General features: G+C 42.7%; 1 protein-coding gene and 2 long non-coding RNA genes across 4 annotated transcripts; 2 read left to right on the top strand and 1 right to left on the bottom strand.

Annotated features, from left to right (window-relative positions):
* Positions 1-567: 567 nt before the first annotated feature.
* On the bottom strand, positions 568-9,638 carry LOC147257734 (uncharacterized). Of its 2 annotated transcripts, none has more exons than XR_015117629.1 (3): positions 9,572-9,638; positions 6,966-7,081; positions 568-1,899 (listed from the first exon to the last, which is right to left on the bottom strand). It is a non-coding gene; the product is annotated as an uncharacterized LOC147257734 (long non-coding RNA). The 2 variants fall into 2 exon arrangements; XR_015117628.1 differs by lacking the exon at positions 9,572-9,638 and adding an exon at positions 7,274-7,428.
* LOC147257735 (SUN domain-containing protein 3-like) lies at positions 4,269-6,032 on the top strand. The gene has a single exon (XM_086211864.1). The coding sequence runs from the start codon at positions 4,416-4,418 to the stop codon at positions 5,361-5,363; it is 948 nt and encodes a 315-aa protein (XP_086067990.1). The 5' UTR covers positions 4,269-4,415; the 3' UTR covers positions 5,364-6,032.
* Positions 8,339-22,620, top strand: LOC147257736 (uncharacterized). Its single transcript, XR_015117630.1, has 3 exons — positions 8,339-9,342; positions 21,853-21,975; positions 22,418-22,620. It is a non-coding gene; the product is annotated as an uncharacterized LOC147257736 (long non-coding RNA).
* Positions 22,621-22,985: the final 365 nt, after the last annotated feature.

Here is a 22,985-nt window from a genome sequence, read left to right on the forward strand (position 1 = left end):
TCATTAACCCATCTGACAGTAGACGGTCACATTCTAATGATGCACTCATTCATTCCTAGACAATAATAACAATAACACTAATAATTTCGTTTGGAGAGCACTTTTCAAAACAATGTTACAAAGTGCTTCACTAGATTAAAAGGCAAAGAGATAAAAACAGGATAAAAAGGGTCTAAGATAAAACCTAAAACAGATAACAGTGATACAGAAAATATTTAAAAGGCAGTGGAGGATTCAGACCTCACGTCAAGTAGAACAATCTTTGTAAAAGTATGTTTTTGTCAGGATTTAAAGGCTGATCCTCATCCCCTCAGGAAGGCTGTTTCAGAGAGTGGAAGCCATCGCTGAGAATGCCCGGTCACCCTTGGTCCGCGGCCTGGACTGTAGAACGGTGTCAACACACATTCTCTCTTTCCCTTCGCTCTCTCTGTCTCACACACACACACACACACACACACGCACGCACACACACACACACACACACACACACACACACACACACACACACACACACAACACCCTGATGTAAGGAGCAGCAGTCCAAACCTCCCGCTGCCATACCCCAGGATCAAGTAGTCATCAGAGGAAGAACTGCTCTGGACTAACATGGCTCCATCTCTGCATCTTTGCCTGAAGGGAGAACACTCGATCCATACTAACATCAGTCTTTATTGGACACATTGCTACACAAAGCTGAAGGAGGCTTTATGGAAAACCACAGGCCGGTTCAAATCAAAACAAACTTGCAGAGACTATTAGTCACAGTTTTATTTTTGCATTAGTTTCACATTCATGTCGATTTTATTTCTTTCCCCCTTTTTTTTTTTTTTCGGAACTTGCATTCATTTTATTTCCTCTGACTTTTTCAAAGTTTAACAGAGAGGAGAGGCCATCAGAAGCTGCACGCATGTTTATATATAATCACGGTAAATCTCAAGAAATGTGGCAAGGATGAGTTTTGCTTGTGTCCTCAAGAGGTTATAGACAAGACATCTTTCCTAACATTTTGAGGATAACAATGGAAATGTCTAGGGACGTTCTTAGTGGCAAAAGCTGTTTTTTTGTTGTTTTTTTTTCATGAAAAATTTTTTTCTCATGGATTCAGAAAAACAGAGGTATTTTTGTCTCAGGTGAATGAAAAATAATACTGGAGTAAATTAAAGATATGAACAAAAGTTTAAAAACAAAAATGCACTTGAACCGAGGAGAAAATCTACGCTTTAGCTGGCAAACACTGCCGAGGGACTGGGTGATCTTGAAATGAAGGCTGAACGTTGGAGCACACAGTGGTTCTTTGCAATTAAAATCTCAAGTAGTAATCATCATTAATTAAAAACTATGTTACCCTCTTCCATTTAGTTTTGTCCTTCACATTATAATCTAGAGTGGCATTTTCAGTGTCTAAATTGCAAGCAAGTTGTACTTTCACTTTCTGTTTTCAAATACATTTGTGAGGTCCAACTTTACAACCTTGAATATTTTTGGGTGAGGATTTAATACTTTCCTGTAACTTCAGTCACTCTTTGACTCAGAAACTATGAATGAAACGATTCATCACATTGTTCTCCTCAGTTTCAATGTCAGCAAATGAAGTCAACTTGGGAGCTTTTCTATTTTTATTCTCCTAAGAGTGTTTTTTGATGAAAGCCCAAAGTCTACGGATGCAGTGCTGCTTCATTTTTAGAATCATGGACATCAGATGATCTCATAGAGAAAGATCATTTCATTCCTGACTCAAAAATGTATTTTCCAAAAGTAATTATGTCATCATGTTCCATACAGTCGGTGGTCCGTCCATTTTCTTCTGCTTATCCTGTTAGGGGTCGTGAGTGGGCTGGAGCCTATCCAAGCAGCCATCGAGAGAGAGGCGGGGTTCACCCTGGACGGGTCACCAGTTCACTGCAGGGCCAACGCATAGAGACAGACAACCATTCACACTCACAGCCACACCGGTGTACGCTCAATTTAGAGTATTCTATTAACCTAGTCCCCCTTGATGTCTTTGGACTTTGGGGGGGAGCCGGAGTTCCTGGAGAGAACCCACGCAGGCACAGAGAGAACATGACAGCTTCACACAGAAAGATCCTGTGCTGGAACCCTCTTGCTGTGAGGCGACAGTACTCACCACTGCACCATCGTGCCACCCAGTCAGTGGTAAATAACCAAACAGAACTCCAAAGTTAAACTTTTATCTCTTGGATGACAACGTCCATTATCATCCGTGGAAACTGTCTGCGATGCTGTCACCCTCTCGAGCGTCATCGCCTCTGTAATATGTGTGCAGATTTTTGGGTAATTAGGACCGCAGAGGCTGTACAAGTACATCCTTGAGAAGTCTCTGCAATGAGGACTCAGTAGATTTTGAAGGAGTACATTGACATAGAATCCTTGAAATATGGCCATGTGACGATTCTTCCTTGATACTGACATACACACAGATAAAACCTCACAAAAGAGCTCTGGATGCTGACTCAATGTCATCCCTTCAGCGAATGTTGATAATGGTGATTGACCCGCTGCGCCCTCCGGCTTCAGAGCACATCGTCTCATTTGTCTGGTGCTGGAGGTTTTAGTTTGCAAATGCCAATTGCAGGGAAATCAACAATACCACTCTACCTCCAAGCCATGCTACCCCATGGAATTTATACCACCCTCCTGAAACTGAAATTTCAATCGGATCTGCTATTTTTGTACGGAATCAGATGTTTGCATGGAGGATTTTTTTTCTTTTTGGGTTTCTAACCAATTGTACTCAGAGTATAAGGGTCCATATAAACAAAACCACATTATTTGTCCATGAATGTTCTGTAAAGTTGCTGGTTCAGCGTGAAGACATGGGTGCATCACTGACTGTGTTTGTTTACTGTCCTTGTTTTTTCTTTTTTTCAATGGTTCTACTCGTAGCTCAAGGACTGCAAGCAAAGTCTGATGCTCACAGGGGAGAGACCATTTGATGGATTCCCAACACCCTCTGGAATAACAAAGCCCCTTTCTCTCGTCATTATTGTGGCTAGCTGATATTTTTTTAAGCTCAAGATCCATCTTTAATGGCCTGTCAAAACGTGTTCTTGTACCGCACCAAAAAAATTGATTGTTTGACCCATGATTTCGCTATTTTCTGTTGGTCTAGCAGGAATAAGTAGGAATAAATAGGCCTTTAAATCAGTGGACAAGAAACAATGCCAAAATGAGTCCTCTGTCTTAATTACAGACCTCTATTATGAGCGACCATGATCCTCGATCAAAGCTATCAAAAACACAAGTACAAATTAATATATAGAGCTAAGGAGCAACGGCGTTATTCCTGCGGGTAGCTGTGAATGCTGAGATTATTAGAAACTTAACCGACCTCAAACTGTGTCCATAAGAAAGACATCTATGACAACAAGACCCTCAGAGAAGCTCCATGTCCATGCATTCATTTCCATAGCTCTCCTTAATACTTAACAGCGAGGGGGATGAGCTCCTCTCATAAACAAACAGAGTAGTTTCATGCTCCTGCATAATTCTCTGTCATGGGCAATAATCCAAAGAGGAGCCGGAGTGAAACCCAAAAGCTCTGAATAGTTGGAGGGCTGATAGCTGAAGAATCATGGGGTCACTAATGTCTGATGGGCAAAGAGGAAGGACAAAGGACCAGAATCTGACATGTTTCTTGATTATTGGTTAAAATTGGCTTTTTAATTTAAACAGGAGTGATACGATGTCAATAGCTGAGGTTGCTAATTAATGAAAACAACATGCTCGCAAAGTACCAAATTGGAACCCACTTCAAAAATCGGAACTATCCCTTTCATATGACCAGTTCTCGCTGCGTTAATTGTAGTCACTGTTGCCCCTGTTATTATAAGGCAGGCGCAGAACTAAGAAAGCTGAGGGCTTCCTGGGTTAATTGCAAAAACGCCTTCACTAGCTTAAAACCAGTGAGGCAAATATAAAACCACCTGTTCGGAAGGCATGAGTTCTCAGAAAAAATGCTTTTTTTCACTGTCTCCTGGGGTTTTTGGTCCCTACACAGCACGATTGTTGAGCCAACACTGAAACTCTAGAAGCTAAAAACACACTAAAATTGAGGTATAAATAATGCTGCAGCTCCAACTGCTACTGGCTTCTTATGTATGCTACAGGAAGGAGAGGGATGTCCCATAATAGAGCCACACAACCTAATTTCTACGGTTCCCCTTTTTGGTAGAATTCCAATTCAGATTTAAGCCAGGATGGCTGTGTGAGATGACTGACAGGATGACAGAGATGAGAGTGAGATGACTGTCCCAGTTCCACAAGCCAGTCAAGCAATGATATATATGACATGGTCCAGTCCATTACCAACCCAGACCAGGTGCACCACAGCATTCGACAATATACATAGAAATATATGATATCATTTCTTTTCCTAACAAAAAAAGCTGACAATCATGAGGAGAAGCGCCCGACTGCAGGGAAAAGGTGTCCATGAACACCAAAGTTTGCCAACTGTCTCCAACAGGAGACGGCGAACCCAGGTGCCTTCAGAGCGGAAACTGAAGGAAAACATGAGAAATTCCCAGTGTCCTGTGCTGGTCACCGTGAAAACCTTCAGTGCCCCTCAGGAAACCATCCCTGTGAGCCCACAGACCAAGAAACCCCTGAGTGAGGTCATTGGTAGGAAGATCAGATGGTTATGGTCTCAGGCTGGCAGATTCTTAAACCACATCATCTTATACATGATGATCCTGAGCATTGGAACAATGGACTACCTTCACTACAAGGACATCCACATGCAGCAAGTGCAGCTCCAACAGCAGCTGAAGTCCCTCAGACACAAGATGGGACAGTACATGCCCTATGCTGACACACTGCCTAACTTTGCCCTGGAATCGATGGGTGCCAGAGTGGAACACAGTACTCCTTCACGGAACTACCATCCAGGCAGCGGTCCGACATCCATCTGGGGACTACGTTTACCCTGGACCAAAACCCAGTCCTGGGTGTTGCGGGGCCGTCCGTCGTTACAGGCAGGTGAATGCTGGAACTTTCCGGGGGACCGCGGCCATATCGTTATCTCCCTGTCGCAAGCCATCACTGTGACGCACGTGACACTGGGCCACATTGCTAAAAGCCAGTCACTCGATGGCACCATCGCAAGTGCACCGAAGGAGTTCTCTGTGTATGGAATGATGAACACAGATGAAGAAGGGGCGTACCTGGGAAAATTCATCTATGATAAGGATGGTCCATCATTTCAGACATTCAGCGTGGCAGAGCCAAATGAAGGGGTATACAAGTATGTAAAATTACAGCTTGAGAGCAACTGGGGTCACCCTGACTATACTTGCCTTTACAACTTAAGAGTCCACGGAAAAATACCATCCAGACACCCTTAACAGGACAAACCAGATGGACTGATGGATGCATAAAGAACAAAGGCTGAAATGACCTCAACGAACCACTTTTGGTCCTCATCTGAAGCTGGAGGCTCTGAGATAGCGATAAATTTCAGCAGCTACTGGGTGGTGAAAGCAAGGAGTGTAGTGGAAGAAGACAGCCTGCAGAGTAAAGAGATACTCAGAAAAAAGAAGAGGAAAAGTGAAGAAAAACGGATGTGCGAACAGAAGGTCCCATTCAAGGATCTAAGGCAGTGAATTCTTCATTACGGGGCAACAGAGAGCACAGAGACCCTCAAGAGGATAAACTGGAAGGATTGATGGATGCATGACGAAAAAAGGCCCAAAAGACCACAATGAACAACTTTTGGTCATCATCTCCCTCTCAGAAGCTTCACAATCCAGCCTGGAACTTTAGTGTCCTTTTAAGAGTCTCATAAATACATATAAGGTAAAAAAAAAAAAAAAAAAAATTCAATAAATCTATTAAACTGATATTGAACGACTTGTGATTTTAATCCAAATACATTTTTTGTGCTTCAAGCTGCTGTTATGCTTCATAAGGATGTCATATTTGAACTGTGCTGTGCAGACTGCCATTACCAGGGGCGATTCTAGGATCAGGTTGTCCATGGTGCCGGGTACCACTGGTAGAAAATTTTGAGCTTTGTACTTTAAAATGCATCAATCTGGTGCACTTTGAGAAACTAGAATAACAATTGAATGGGGGGGGGGGGGTCCTCTGATCAGCATTTTTTTAAGCTGATCACTGGACTGAGTGAACAGGACTTGGACGTCACGTTAGCTCATGGATCAACAACAATTATATTGGTTCAGGGTTACAAATCTTGCTGTAATAGCCCACTGTCTGCTCTCCCCCACCCCCTCTTACACGCACACACACTCAGTCACTCACAAAATCAGTAAGATCAGCAAGCTGTACACTTACTACCCCCCCATGTCCAGACAACCAATAAATCAATCAAATTATGCTTTGTTGCGGTGCACCACAATGTAGGATATTCTTTGTTAAAATAACGTTATTTCTTAATGATTTAACACATTAACAGTAATTCATATGTAAAAACTAAAATAAAATAAATCAAGATCATGCCTTCTCAGTTCCTCTCTCCTCTCTGTAAAGACAGAGTAGACAATTGCAAGCTACAATCTACTTCTTGGCTACCAACTAACTGATTTATTGAGGCTACTGTAATACTGGTGTTAATAATCATTTCAATGTAAATTCCCTTCAAAATTGAGGGGTGACAATTTCCATTCATCTCCTCCCTAGTCCCTCGTCTCCTGCCACCTCATTTTCACTCATCTCCTCTCTGGTCCAAATGGGTGTTTTCATTTCAGACCCTTTAATACTAAATAAAAATGCTCTGGCTGGCTTTATCGTCAGTAGGCCTAAGTGTAACGGCGTATTAACACCAAACGCGAGGCATTTATTTATGTTTACGCATATTAACACCAAACGCGAGGCATTTATTTATGTTTACGCGCAAGTTGAAAGTAGTAAACGTCACACGAATTTAGAGAGCCAATCAGTGTTGAGATTCCCTTAGTGTCAGTGAAGTAACGTCAACGGTCTGTCACCTGTAGTTGGTGTCCGTCCGTGATATCATGGCACCGATCCTCACCAACAGGTCATCGATATGGGCCCTCGTCAGCCTGAAGTACTGCTGGAAACGGCCGTCGTCCAGGCGCAGTTCCTGGAGAAAGCAGTGAAAATTCACCCAGCTGTGTGCACCTCCAGATTTTGTCATGATTCCAGATACAGCGGCGTTTGGTTTTCTGCCGTATCTGGGACTTCCACAACAGATACAAGACAAACAGCAGTTGTTGGGTCAGTCGTAGCTGATGATGGAAAGAAATGGCAAAAATAAATTTCGGTGTGAACACACCTTAAGTCTGTAATTTGCCTAAATAGAACCAAGGTACTCTTCTGAAGTGAAACTCTACGCTCTATATTAGAACAGACTTGAGACGTGAGTGAATAAGCGGGAGAAAATTAGTGATAAAGCTCTCCCAAATACTGGTCGACAGTGCCAACCTATTGGTGAACAAAGCTCTTCAACAGGCACTCATGACATGAGTTGCCAGTATAACTAACATTGCTAGTGGTACCGAGTCCATGTAGTGAGCTAACGTTAGCTAAAGCAGTTAGTTACAGAAGGTAGCTGCTTTAGCTAGCTTGCTAATGTTAGCAAGTTAGCTATATGATTACTTGGCAAGCACATTTCAACATCAAATCATCGACATTGGCATGATATTAAGACGAGATATGTCAATCACAATCACTAATATGTGGACATTTGAAAGAGAATCATCTAGAATTGTGTGTTATGGGGCAACAGAGAGCACAGAGACATGACTTTTGGTCATCATCTCCCTCTCAGAAACTTCACAATCCAGCGTAGAACTTCAGTGTCTCATAACAAAGAGTCTGATAAATACGTAAAATGTACCAAAAAAAAAATCAAATAAATCTATGAAATTGATGTTAAACAACTTGTGATTTTAATCCAAATATGTCACCAACATGTGGACATTAGAAAGAGAACCATCATCAACAACTTTACAACACAACTTGTCCGTCTCGTTCACTCTACTCCTCAGACTGAGATTCCATCCAGTGTCAGGATACCACCGTCACAATTCCATATATAATATAACACACTGTCCAGTCTATTCCCAACCCAGGAGCAACAAAGCATTCAGTGTTTGGCAGATATAGAAATATATGAGTTAATTTCTTTTCCTAACAAAAGAGTTGACAATAATGAGAAGAAGCACCCAACTGCAGGGAAAAGGTGTCCATGAACACCAAAGTTTGCCAACAGGAGACGGCAAACCCAGGTGCCTTCAGAGCGGAAACTGAAGGAAAACATGAGAAATTCCCAGTGTCCTGTGCTGGTCACAGTGAAAACCTTCAGTGCCCCTCAGGAAACCATCACTGTGAGCCCACAGACCAAGACACCCCTGAGTGAGGTCACTGGTAGGAAGATCAGATGGTTATGGTCTCAGGCTGGCAGATTCTTAAACCACATCATCTTATACATGATGATCCTGAGCATTGGAACAATGGACTACCTTCACTACAAGGACATCCACATGCAGCAAGTGCAGCTCCAACAGCAGCTGAAGTCCCTCAGATAATAATCCATGAACACCAAAGTTTGCCAACTGTCTCCAACAGGAGACGGCGATACCAGGTGCCTTCAGAGAGGAAACCGAAGGAAAAGTGAAAAATTCCCAGTGTCCTGTGCTGGACGCGGTGGGAACCTTCAGTGCCCCTCAGGAAACCATCACTGTGAGCCCATAGACCAAGACACCCCTGAGTGAGGTCATTGGTGTTGTGCCAACTCAACCAGGACAAGAGATTAATTCAGAGATTTGACAATTAATCCATCTGAAGAAAGGACTTTAGTCCTTTGAGGCCCAACACCCCTTTCTGAAGCCTGCATTAGGAGTGACCACATGCTCTTAAAACAAAGGGTCGTAAAAAGGGGGATCACTCTGGCCATTGACCCCTCCCCGCCCAAAAACTCGCGCCCCGCTTGACCGGAAATTCGCGTGATGCGCCGCTATTGGCTGAGAGCCAGTAGGTCCCACAGGAAGTGACATCATTCGCCTGACAATATAAAAGTTCCAGTCAAGAAAAACCCGACCTCTTCGGTTCTTCTCAGCCCTCTCGGACCTCGAGCTGGCAGTACAGTGACGGCGAGAACTCCACAAGTGGACACCTCTCCCCCCCTGTCCACTCATCCAGAGAAGCCACCGTTGAGCCACGTTACCCGCATGAACCGGTTCCCTGGTGAACGAAGCTCGGCCAAGCTCGTTCACCCATCCACCAGTAAACTCCAGCAGATCCTTGCAGACTGCCCGCCGCTGTTTCTGCAAACTTCCGAACCGAGCCCAACCCACGCTCTGGACCAACGAGATCGAATCCCTTCCCGCTCCACCGGACCAAGTAAGGATTCCTCTAACTAGGCATTTTCTGGGCAGAGAAATAGCTTAGTTGTGTTTGTATAATGTCTGTGAATGTACTGTTTATGTGACGGAAGTCCTGTAAATAGCAGATACTATTACATAGCATTATACAGTATCTATTAATGTTAGTGTTAATAACTGTAACATTTCCAGAAGGTGCTACACGTTATTGATTCTGCACGTTTGTTAACACACATTTTTGGGTTTACCTCTGTCTTTCCTTTCTCTCTATCTCTCTCTCTCTCTTTCTCTACTGCTCCACGTTTTATACCTCCACGATGCTAACTAGCGGCTAACTAGCCTCAGCTGTTAGCCTCCATTGCCGACGGTAACTGGTTGCTAGGCAACCAGGTTCCACCCTCCCCTCCTCCTTCTCTCCTTCACACACACACTCTCTCTCCCTCACTCATACACACACGCTCACACATATTATCACTTTGTATCTTTTGGTTAGATAGAACTGATTGATGCACTGCGTTTAATGAATACTTTTATTATAAGACAGAAGTCGTAGTGTCTTTTGTGTAGAAAAGTGTGGTCACGTGTCTAAGTTGATATTGCCGACTGATAACTTTTCCAAGTTTGGTCGCATTTTAGTTTCCCTGAACTCATCAGGGTGGTGCCCCGAATAATTAATATTTAATATTAATTAGTAATTTATTTAATAATCGATAATTATATCCATAATTATTGATTATCATTATTTTTGACCAATTCGCTCTTCAGCGCACAACATTGGGAAGGAGATCAGATGGTTATGGTCTCAGGCTGGCAGATTCTTAAACCACATCGTCTTATACATGATGACAGCCCCTGGCCTGTCATTGCAACATGGAGGAACTGTCATTCCACTATGGGATTTGATTTGTTTTGATCCCTTGTGCTAAAGGCATTTATGCTCAAATTTCCACAAGAACTCGCACGATGTGACAGCTAAAAAGCTGTACATGGCTTGGATAAAAACAGACCTGCATTGTGAGTTCGTTTCCACCATTGCAGAGGTCCGGGTAAATTGTTTTTTGACAATTTGTGACATAGAGCAGAGTTACATGTAAGCTGTCACACAGCCAGAGAGACTGCAGCACTTTGAGTCTTTTTTTTTGGGGGGGGGGGGTTGAGACACAAATACATAAACAAGGGGCTCATGTGAAACATTTCACTTTGTGTTATCTAACATTTTTATTCTTAGCTTTTTTTTTCCAATTTTCACATACTTTGTGACACCTCTATGTCTTTACACTTGTGCATAAATACATTTTTACGACAGCAAGGCTGTTGTGCTGGGGGGGGGGGGGGGCTGGCTGATCTGCTTCAGGGTCTCATGCCGTTATTAAATACTCAACGACATGTGATTTGCAGAACAACCAGACAAGTGGTCATGGTGCTGTCCATTGAACTTGAAAGTCTGCATAACGCTTCCTTCTCAGAAAATCTAAGATGCCAGACAAACTCCAAAATTACGAGGTCGGCTGACTCAAATCCACGCACTCATAAGTGTGGATGCTTTTTAAATGCTACCAACATTCATCTTTTACCTGCAGAAATGTCTGTAACTTGTATGCACAACATACCACGTATGCTGTTATCAACTGGTACAGCGATCAGCTAAGATATCATATATTTAAATTTTCCCCCAACTTCTTCTGTTCCTGAGTCCCATGACGAGACAAACACACCGTCAGGTGCCCTCACATTCCTACTGCACAAGTTCCTCTCACCCCTCGAGGAACGTGGAGGCACTGTGGGCTGGCTCATGTTTTTTCATTTCTCCAGTGTCTTCAAGAGAATACAGCCATCACTGCTCAGGAGGAGGTTGCAGGGAGTGTGGTTTGACCCACTGGACTGCATGGACCATTGACTCGCTCACTAACAGATCACAGTGTGTGAGGCTCCCTGATGTGTATCTGATGTGGTACTTCGTTGCACAGCAGCTCCACAAGGTGCTCTCCCCCTCGGTTAACTCTGTATGCAGCTTCAGACCGAATTCTCATCATTCAGGACTGCAGACTGCGACAAATTTTTTGGGAAAAAACGCAAGAAATTTTATCACGATACAACAAATTTGCTGACCTTTCTTTAATCATGATGACATACGAGGAGAGAAGGAGTCTGCCAGTGTAGGCCTGCGTGTGTGTGACGGGGGAGGACAGGAACGAATAAAAATGCAGGGTCACACCCTCTACGCTTGCTGGCGTGCTGTCATTGCCAACAAAAGCGAAACAAACAATGGAGGGATTTTTTTCCACCAGCACTAGGAGCCCTCCAGGAGTGTGTAATGTGAAGGTCATAGACCAGCAACAATAAGAAAGTCAACGATCCAATATTACACAGAAATCATCTATATCATGTTGTAGTGGACATTCTGTCTTTTGTAGTTCGAGGCTGAGACAGAACTGTCTTTTTTCTCTGCGCCAAATCACAATTTAATACTTAAATCTAGTCCTTTCCATGAGCATTATGTGCTTCCATAAGCACATAAACAAAGCACGGCGAACATGGCACTGTCTTCACCTTGAACACATAGTCCTGTAAAACAACTGATCACGGACAAGTCGGAGTTGAGTCTGTGTTTGCTAATTTAATGCTGCTCCTTCAACTGCCATTTTCTACACAAAATACTCATCATTCCTGCTCGGTATTAGTGGTGGAAGTCATAGAAATATTGTAAAACTTAACAATGTCATGTCTGTGTTCATACCGTAATCCGGTGGTGACTCAAATTATGTTGTAGGAGCCCAACGTGTTCACACACACAAGCCTGACCGACAGCATTGCGCCAATTCTCCCCAAGGGAGCACTTTTGCAGAGCCGAAAGCAGTTAGTGAACAAAACACATGTTACTCTTAAGAATTTGATAATTCATAAATCAGAATTATTCATGTTGTGACTTAAATAGTGCAACAAAACAACACCATGAACTGTAGCTTCTGTTTCAAATGTCGTCAAAAACACACGGACCAAATAGCAGAGGCAGCCGGCACAGCACAGTTTGAATATAACATCCTCGTGAAGCGGAACGCCAGTTTAAAGCATATAATATGAAAATAATCATAAATGGAATGCATCGTCACTCCTGGTGCCATTTCATCAACAGGAAACTTCCATTTGTTGAAGAGATGACAATGAACTGATCTGTGGTATTCTATACAGTATATTTCATATGCTTAACAGGAGGATTTAAGGTGTGGCCCGCAAATATTCAGCTTTCTCTCCTTAAAAATTCCCAGTTACGCCGCTAAAGCCCGAGTAGTAAGGAGAGTTAGTCTGGAGGCTTGTAACTACAAATGAGTTGCCAAACTCCATACCCATGTGTCATTAGCTGCTTCCTGTCAGCTCAAGTTGGTCAACAGCCTCACATGATACAGAAGAACATGGAACAGAATGTTATGAAAATAACAAGTCCTTAAATATCAGTTTCAGAGGTTTATTGGATTTTTTTTCCTTTTTTTTTTTTAACCTTATATGTATTTATAAGACTCTTAAAGGACACTAAAGTTCCAGGCTGGATTGTGAAGCTTCTGAGAGGGAGATGATGACCAAAAGTTGTTCATTGTGGTCTTTTGGGCCTTTTTTCGTCATGCATCCATCAATCCTTCCAGTTTATCCTCTTGAGGGTCTCTGTGCTCTCTGTTGCCCCGTAATGAAGAATTCACTGCCTTAGATCCTTGAATGGGACCTTCTGATCGCACATCCGTTTTTCTTCACTTTTCCTCTTCTTTTTTCTGAGTATCTCTTTACTCTGCAGGCTGTCTTCTTCCACTTCACTCCTTGCTTTCACCACCCAGTAGCTGCTGAAATTTATCGCTATCTCAGAAACTCCAGCTTCAGATGAGGACCAAAAGTGGTTCATTGAGGTCATTTCAGCCTTTGTTCTTTATGCATCCATCAGTCCATCTGGTTTGTCCTGTTAAGGGTGTCTGGATGGTATTTTTCCGTGGACTCTTAAGTTGTAAAGGCAAGTATAGTCAGGGTGACCCCAGTTGCTCTCAAGCTGTAATTTTACATACTTGTATACCCCTTCATTTGGCTCTGCCACGCTGAATGTCTGAAATGATGGACCATCCTTATCATAGATGAATTTTCCCAGGTACGCCCCTTCTTCATCTGTGTTCATCATTCCATACACAGAGAACTCCTTAGGTGCACTTGCGATGGTGCCATCGAGTGACTGGCTTTTAGCAATGTGGCCCAGTGTCACGTGCGTCACAGTGATGGCTTGCGACAGGGAGATAACGATATGGCCGCGGTCCCCCGGAAAGTTCCAGCATTCACCTGCCTGTAACGACGGACGGCCCCGCAACACCCAGGACTGGGTTTTGGTCCAGGGTAAACGTAGTCCCCAGATGGATGTCGGACCGCTGCCTGGATGGTAGTTCCGTGAAGGAGTACTGTGTTCCACTCTGGCACCCATCGATTCCAGGGCAAAGTTAGGCAGTGTGTCAGCATAGGGCATGTACTGTCCCATCTTGTGTCTGAGGGACTTCAGCTGCTGTTGGAGCTGCACTTGCTGCATGTGGATGTCCTTGTAGTGAAGGTAGTCCATTGTTCCAATGCTCAGGATCATCATGTATAAGATGATGTGGTTTAAGAATCTGCCAGCCTGAGACCATAACCATCTGATCTTCCTACCAATGACCTCACTCAGGGGTTTCTTGGTCTGTGGGCTCACAGGGATGGTTTCCTGAGGGGCACTGAAGGTTTTCACGGTGACCAGCACAGGACACTGGGAATTTCTCATGTTTTCCTTCAGTTTCCGCTCTGAAGGCACCTGGGTTCGCCGTCTCCTGTTGGAGACAGTTGGCAAACTTTGGTGTTCATGGACACCTTTTCCCTGCAGTCGGGCGCTTCTCCTCATGATTGTCAGCTTTTTTTGTTAGGAAAAGAAATTATATCATATATTTCTATGTATATTGTCGAATGCTGTGGTGCACCTGGTCTGGGTTGGTAATGGACTGGACCATGTCATATATATCATTGCTTGACTGGCTTGTGGAACTGGGACAGTCATCTCACTCTCATCTCTGTCATCCTGTCAGTCATCTCACACAGCCATCCTGGCTTAAATCTGAATTGGAATTCTACCAAAAAGGAGAACCGTAGAAATTAGGTTGTGTGGCTCTATTATGGGACATCCCTCTCCTTCCTGTAGCATACATAAGAAGCCAGTGGCAGTTGGAGCTGCAGCATTATTTATACCTCAATTTTAGTGTGTTTTTAGCTTCTAGAGTTTCACTGTTGGCTCAACAATCGTGCTGTGTAGGGACCAAAAACCCCAGGAGACAGTGAAAAAAAAGCTTTTTTTTTGGAGAACTCATGCCTTCCAAACAGGTGGCTTTATATTTGCCTCACTGGTTTTAAGTTAGTGAAGGCGTTTTTGCAATTAACCAAGGAAGCCCTCAGCTTTCTTAGTTCTGCGCCTGCCTTGTAATGACAGGGGCAACAGTGACTACAATTAACGCAGCGAGAACTGGTCATATGAAAGGGATAGTTCCGATTTTTGAAGTGGGTTCCAATTTGGTACTTTGCGAGCATGTTGTTTTCATTAATTAGCAACCTACTGTCCCATTTTGTGTCTGATTGACTTCAGCTGCTGTTGGAGCTTCACTTGCTGCATATGTCCTTGCAGTGAAGGTCGTCCATTGTTCCAATGTTAAAAATACATCCCATAGGCTTGCAATTTTGTAAAATAAAGCAATGTTTGGACAAATCACAGTAGCTTATGTGGAGCATTTTGTAACAGCATCATTAAGAAATATGGTCTGTTTCATCATTCTGAGAATACACTAAAGACTCGGCCACTAAATTTGTGTGTAAAATGAAAGTAAATTTACTACAATGATGTTCTATTTGAAGGACTTAGACTCAGGAACATTTTGTTTACTTCTCCTAAAAAATAGATTTTTGTGCAGATGTTTCAGTTAAGAGTTAAAATCATGATTGTATATGTACATATGCATATGTACACACCCATGTGTTTGTGTCTGGGTTTGGTTTGTACTCAGAAGTGAAATGAAAAGAAAACATAAACACGGACACCCAAGAGGTAGAAGAAACGTATCTTAATGGCTGACATCCGAGACACCATTTTGAAAATGTGTCATGTTTCACTGGATTGAGTAGTTTGCCCCCCCCCCCCCCCTTACCACCATTTTGTTGAACATTTGGCTAAAATATGAAAGCACATCTATAGGCATAGGAGATCATTTTAAAAAGTATGGAAGAATCTGCACAGTATGGTTAAATGAAGACTTTGTTCTTCCTTTTTTTCAATTAATTTCAACATTACTGACATCAACTTCGTTCCATGATTAAAGTTACACTGATAAAAGTGTCATCGTTTTGAAGTACAACAAGAGTTACTCACATTTTGTCTGATAATACACACGTCACCGCTTCTCTTTAAGAACAATTCAAGAGCATTTAAGAACAAATCGCTTCTATCATAAAACCTATCATCCTAAAATGGACTCAGATTACTTTGACTTCAGTATATGTGAAAATGTCTCAGTTTATATATTGTGCTTTAAAAATAAACTGAAGCTCAAATGATCCGTATAAAGATGGAAACACAGTCACAAACCACACACGTGCACACACACACAGATAACGGAAGAAAAATATTGGGACAGAGCAGGATTCATTACTTTCTTTTGGTTTGAACTCTTTCTAAACCCTGACTCACACTCCCTAGCCATCCCTCCCATCTTTCCACCCTCTGTCTCCCATGTGCACACACACACACACACACACACACACACACACACACACACATCCATATGTGTTTACTTAGGACAACAGTGCAGACACTAGTGCTCACAGAATGATACAAATAGGATACAAATAGGAGATACCGAGTGTCTGGTTGCGTGTGTGACGAGTGTTCAGCTCGAACCAACTGTTCTCTCTGTATTTCTCTTATTGTATATGTCCTTTTCTACTCTTCTATGCGTTAGTCTGTCATTTCCTTCGCTTGGTTCCTTCAGGAGTCAGACTGTCTGCTCCTTAAATAGATTTGACCTCAGTACAGACTCTGGGTCTGCTGCAGTCTTCAACTCTGCACATGCTTCTTTATTTACATTAGCGTGTGGTTTTGTGGGAGTGGCTGAGCTCCATACAGCACACGTACACGCGCTTTGACTCTATAGTCCTATTTAGTATAATGTTAGAAGTGACAGTGAAACCTTTGCAGTGTTGAATTTTTAATTTCAAATTATTTCTTCCCTATACACTACAGTCCACTTGCTGTAAATTCTCATGTTGCATTCAAGCTCAACAGTGCTTCCCAACGCAGCTCTCTCTCACACACTGGGAAATTAACTAATGCATAATGGATATGTAGGAATAATAAAAAGATATAGATAATAAGAAAAATGGTAATGGCATCTAAGCAAACTGAACCTCATGTCAGAGTCCTTGACTGCAAGTGCTGATTTTTATTACAACCAGCAAATCCCAGAGGAATGCTCGACGGAGAGCCCCGACATACATACCAGCCCAAGTATGAGAGAGCTGAGTGGATTTAGTGAAAGACAATTTCGTCTTGGTGGACTTCTTTATGTCCCTTTATATTTATTACACTTTTTTTGGGGGGAAAGGGGGGTTGTAGCAGCATTAGCATTACTGCTACGACTGCTGTTTTGAAAGCATTACTGCATCAAAGTAATTCAGCCATCCTTCCGCCCTGCTCTCCCTGGAATCAGCTTGACCATGACCAAAATGAAGCTGTAATGAGAAACAAGAGTTCTCCACCTCCACCGACATAAACACAGACCTCCTGAGAGAATTAAACTCAAGGTGCTTTTCCTTCACCTGCCTCATAAAGAGACTGCGGCTATTGGGTCCTTCAGGGGGTCCGGATCAGTGATGGGGGTTAGTGAGTTGGCATTCGGTTCAGTATTGAGCTGTATGACAAAGGAGCCCTGCCAGCGACGAGAGGACAGGATCGGCAGCAGCACTGATGTGCCTCATCCCAGTCCGATCATTAGTGCCTGCTGTGGTGGAGTTTTAGGGACAGGTTGTTTGAGATACTCTGCCAACTTGGCTTCTTCCTTCTGGCATTTCTCTTCCCTTTTGTGGGCCTGTGAGCATTTTAACACCAGCATTAACAACATCAGTATTTTTGAACAAAATGGGTCTGACAGTGATGATGTCATGTGGGCTGTTACTTGTATTGGAGGCGCTGCTCCTCTTCCTGCTTTTCCTCTTTCTTGCCTCCTGCTCCAGCTCCTTGAGCCAGAGATCGCCCTAAAAAACAGGGCAGCTCCTTGACACTCCCCAGATTCTTCTCTTGACTTGGCTAATATTACTTCTTTTTTTAAAGGTGCGATTTTGATATAATGACATACATACTATGTAAAAGGAGGAAGAGGAAGAAGTGTACTGCTTCATTATGTTGAATAGCCTTTTCCTTACAACTCAGAACTTCAGAACATTCGTTCTGAGACGACTCATTCTGAGAACATTCAGACGGAGCATGAAGTTGAAATAAAATGCTCATGAAATTCATAGGCTGACCTTCATTCTAACTGAAAACACACTATTTTAGATTTCGAGCGCAGATTTATATAATCACACTCTGTGAAACTGTTCATAAGTGTTTTTGACGAATGCCTTAGTTCTGGGGTCAATAATCAACTGTGTCCAGTCAAAGAAAAATCCTGTCTATGTTGTTCCAGTAGTAACACGGCGGCTCTTTGAAACCATGAAGCAGCTCTCGTGCAGAAGATATCATTAAAGCTATTTTTAAGCTCTTTATTTATGGTGGAGAATATTGGAGGAAAAGGAGAAAGGCGGGGGTACTCCGCTGTCATACATGACATACAACACGCAGTATGTGCTCACTTTGCAGGAAGGAAGTCTGCTCAAACTGACAACGCACTGTTGATTCTAAGGCTCTGCTTTAATCCTTCACTTCTCATTTTGCACACAGCCACCGCCATAATAAGAATATAACAGCTGAAATACTGCAATATTCTGCTAGCGTTGTTGGTAATCTGCAGTTTTTAAGATTTAACTTTGTCATTCTGGGCCTTGAGAGACATTTCTAGTTATTTTCCTGCACTTGTGTCACAAACAAATGCGATAACACGAGGTAAAGCACAATGTTGGGCACCACAAAGTCCTTTGTCAAATTAGATCACGAGTCCATTTGTCCATTCATTTGCTGCAGCCCATCTAAACATGGTTATGTGCTGCAGTCAGAGAAAATGGGCACCACATGGTCTCCGTGAAGGGTAATGAATAAATATTAGCAAAATTCAAAAACTCAGTATCAACAGCAATGTATCAATCTATGAATCAAGCAGTCCACAGATGCTTCTAGAACACCATAATGGGCTTGTCCCCTAATGCATGTCCTCGAGTGTGCCTTGAATGAAAGTACAGCCCATCGAGCTTTATTTTCTGGTGTCGTATGTCAAACCTGGAGGAGCCTGCAACAGTCTCCGCAGCAACAGTTTCACCAGAAGAAACCTATTAAATAATAATGAAAATCATTTGTATACATTTGCTGTCAGCCTGCTGCATTTTTATGTTTTTATGGTACATTAGTGTTAAACTGTCGTAGGCAAGGACACACAGCTCCTCAGGTTCCACCTTTTCAAAATGTGTCTGCAACAGTTGCACTTTGGTGATTTGCAATGCAAACAGGCTACAACTTATTCACATGTGATGGAGCATAGGTAAACATTGACAAAAAAGTGTTTACTTCATGAATTAAAAATGTTTCTGAAATGACTGGACATAAGCTTGGCTAAGACATATCCTGTTAGGCATCCTCCAGTGAGGTGAATCAAAAAGTTAGCTCCTGAGCTACATCTGCTCTCTAAGCTTATCGCTGCTGGTGGGGATTGCTATAGAATTATATGCAAGACGCAATGTTTACTTCAGCTGCATCTCATTGATAAGAAGGAGGGTGGAAGCAGTGAGGAGAAAACTAAAAGCTCAGGAGAGTGTTGCAGTTTGTGAAGCAGCAGCCAAAAAAAAGACCGCAATCCAGGACCACCATTACAAATGATCTCCTGCAGAGCTCTGGTCCACAACCCAGAGGCCTGGGAGCATTGAATGATCACTCTGTATATTAAGGAGTCATCGTGAAATATGTCTATGGCAAACAGAAAGGCCACAGTATAAAGTGAACCCAAGTTTCTGTGGCTAGTTGTGGTGGCTAAGACACACTGTATCCGGAAAACAGAAACAAAGTACAGTCTAAAAGAAACTGGTGAGGTCACAACAACAGGCAGCCTATTTGTTATGTAGGAATTAAAAAAAAAAATTAAATTAAATGTGTAAGTAACAGCAGCAAACTCAAAGAGTGCATTCCTCTACCAATGTCCGTGTAATATTTCCAGAGAGATAATTGCTAACAAGAGTCCCAGCAATGCTAACTGCTCCTACGGCTTCACTGAGGCAGCGTGGCTCAGCTCACAGACAGCTCTCACCCGCCGCTTGGTAGTTTTTCGGGAAATTTCATGAAAAATCCATAAAAAAAACCTGGATGTCACGAAGATGTTTTTGATCTGCGTCTTCTAATACAATTTTAATGCAACCAAAACAATACATTTTTTTGTACATTTTTGTACAGGTTTTTTTTTTTTTTAATCAATAAACATTTGTAGGAGTTATGGACGGTAGAGCCGCTGTATTCATCCTTCAACACCGCTGAAAATGCTCACTTTTTCACAATGATAGAAAGTTTATTCAGCTATTTTCTTGTTTAGGAGGTTTGCTGAAGACACAAATTTATCACAATAATCACCTTTACTTGATCGATATGTGTGACATACTCGGTACATTTTTGGTTATTGAGTTAGAGAAACGGAACAATGAGGAGACAGCAAGTGTTGGCAGGTCTTCATCTCTCAAAAACCTTTTAGATTTTTCTAGATAGAGTAGACTGTAGTGTGAAATGAGTTTATAGCGCTCATTCAATATTTGTGCCTATGCAGTGGAGCTGACAGCAGAGCTCTCACAAGCAATTTCACATTTAATCTTAATGGTTAATTACATTTCCAAGGTGTTGCTTACTAACTGGGGAGACATTTGTTCAGTGAAATCTGGTTTGAGGAGGTGACTTTAACTCCCCTGAGCGCAGACAACACTCTGACATGGAAAGTGGGTCCTGAAAAGCAGCATTAGCGATTTGTTGAAATGAAATGGTGTCAGCTTTTGTCTTACCACATGAATGAATTTAATTTGTGTGATCGGCATGTCCTAAAACCAGTGGAGCAATCAAAGTGACTGCTGATGGGGCTCAAGGGCAGCCAGTAGTTGTATTTATGAGCTGGAAGCAGTTACATTGAGAATGAAGAAGCAATTTGATTGTCAATGAAACTCTTTCTTAAGGTCCAAACGAGTAGTTTGCCTTTATTTTGGGGCAAAAAGCAGACCAAAAAAAAAGAGTATTAAAAAAAAAGTATAATCAGTTTAGCAAGGCAACAGATTGCAATGATTGCCTCTCTTCCTTCAGAAAATGTAGCAGAAAATATGTTTGTTATTTCAAGAGCTTGGAAGTGTCATGAACCTCTGAATCTATAAATAAAACAAATATAGACCATCTCTTAAATGCATCACATGCAGATGTGCCAGAGCTCACATTTCGTCTCACTCACAATCTGATATTCTCCACAAAACACAATCGGTCCATGATACTGTATCTCCCCTGCAGGATAATTAGAATTAAATCGATTGTTCTGTAAAAGTAAGCCAAATACTGTAATTACAGTAGGACGTATTTTAGCCTGTCGGAGCTCAATCACACAAATCGAGGTGCACAATGCTGTTTTTATTTTGAGAAACTGGCAGCGTCTTTTTACTGTCACTGGGCAACTGCAGCTGCTGTCAGTCAATTCGATACCACATCTGATGACAGCAACCAAAAGCATTAAATGCTAACTAACGATAAAGAAGTCTCCCCCAGTTTCATGCATAAGGCCTGATGCTGTGATACATCTTCGTAGTTCGACAGGCTGCTGGACAAAAGGTTTCTGGCCCGCAATCATCCTTCTCAGTCTTCTAAATTCTTAAACGAAGACATTTTGAGTGTAATTCGTATATTGGATCTATTCCAGTCTGCATGCAGCACAGGTAAGCGTGTTAAGGAATCTTTAACATGGTCCCGGAGCACCTGTATCGTGCAAAGAATTTTAGACTTTTTATTGATTTATCCTCAGCTTTTAAGGGTATCGAAACTCACATTTTAACAGACAGATGTACCAGCACCCATAACATTGATACCGAGTTAAATTTTGAACAGCTCAAAAGATGAAAGTGATTAGTAGAGTTATTTTACCACTGATAGTTTTCCACTGGCTCTCTCAGGACTGTCTCCCACCCTTTCTACTGAGTGTCAGTGGCGTTATGAGGCTAAACATAGCATCAAGTGTGCAGATGTTTCTGTCATTTTATGTCCTTGTGGTTTGTGCAGAAGTTCAGGTTTGGTTCCACCTTTATGAAATTAAATCTTATTTTAGTGCTTCGTCTTTTATTTGAGTTGATTTCAGAAACAACCTTGAAGGAATTGTCAGTAAAGGTGCAAGTCTGAGGGGTCCCTCCCAGCTGTGTCCGGAGAGGTGAGGATATCTGAACCTCGCCGACCCTTGTCAACCTCTGTTCGGTGAGTTCGGGTGGTTTTCCATCTTGGTGCAGATACAATCTGCTGAGGTGCAGGACCACAATATTGTCCTGTTGTCCAACAGAATAACAGAGTGGACCTCTGCTTTGCACCTTATCTGGTTTGTCTCCTGGCTGCAGGAATTGCAGTGACATGTCCGGGTTGAGAAGCTTCTGGGTTTTTGCTCATTCAGTTTCCTCCAGACAGGCTGGCTGCTAACTTCAAGCAGCTATTATTTGGCCTCCAGCTAAATACAACCCCCCCCCCCCTTTTTTTTTTCCTTCTTAGTTTGATGTTGATACTGATATCGTCACAGCTCGCTGCCCTCAGCCTCCTACTGTTTGGGAAGCTGCACCTCTGCTCTCTGATATGTCGTTTGAATTATTTGGTATTTAAAGTTTTTAATTCAGGAGTTGTTTCTAATTGTAAGCATCACACCCTGCAGGTATGTTCAGCCTGGCTGTGGACCACCATGAGCCACTCTCCAGATTCCTGTCCTCTACTTCTTGGCACAGAGCATTTTTCATCTCTACTCTCTCATTTCTATGAGTCGGGCCCTTATATAATCACAGCAGCAAGCCACATCTCTTCTCAGGACATAGCCAGGGGTGACATGGTGGTGCAGTGGTCAGCACTGTCACCTCACAGAAAGATGGTTCTGGGTTTGAGCCCCGGCTCCAGCACGGTGTCTTTCTGTGTGGAGTCTCCATGTTCTCCCTGTGTCTGTGTGGGGTCTCTCCAGGTACTCAGGTTTCCTCCCACAGTCCAAAGACATCAAGAGGGGACTAGGCTGATTGATACTCTAAATTGACTGTAGGTGTGACTGTGAGTGTGAATGGTTGTCTGTCTGTATGTGTTGGCCCTGCAATGGACTGGTGACCTGTCCAGGGTGAACCCCGCCTCTCGCCCGAAGGCTGCTGGGATAGGCTCCAGCCCCCCCACGACCCTCAACAGGATAAGAGGTAGAAAATGGATGGATGAAGGATTGCCTCTTGGTATTGTTTGCAGCATTT

Source organism: Aulostomus chinensis, chromosome 8 (genome assembly GCF_037954235.1).
Source record: "Aulostomus chinensis isolate RoL2024-O1b breed Wild chromosome 8, RoL_Achi_v1.0, whole genome shotgun sequence".
NCBI classification, from domain to species: domain Eukaryota; kingdom Metazoa; phylum Chordata; class Actinopteri; order Syngnathiformes; family Aulostomidae; genus Aulostomus; species Aulostomus chinensis.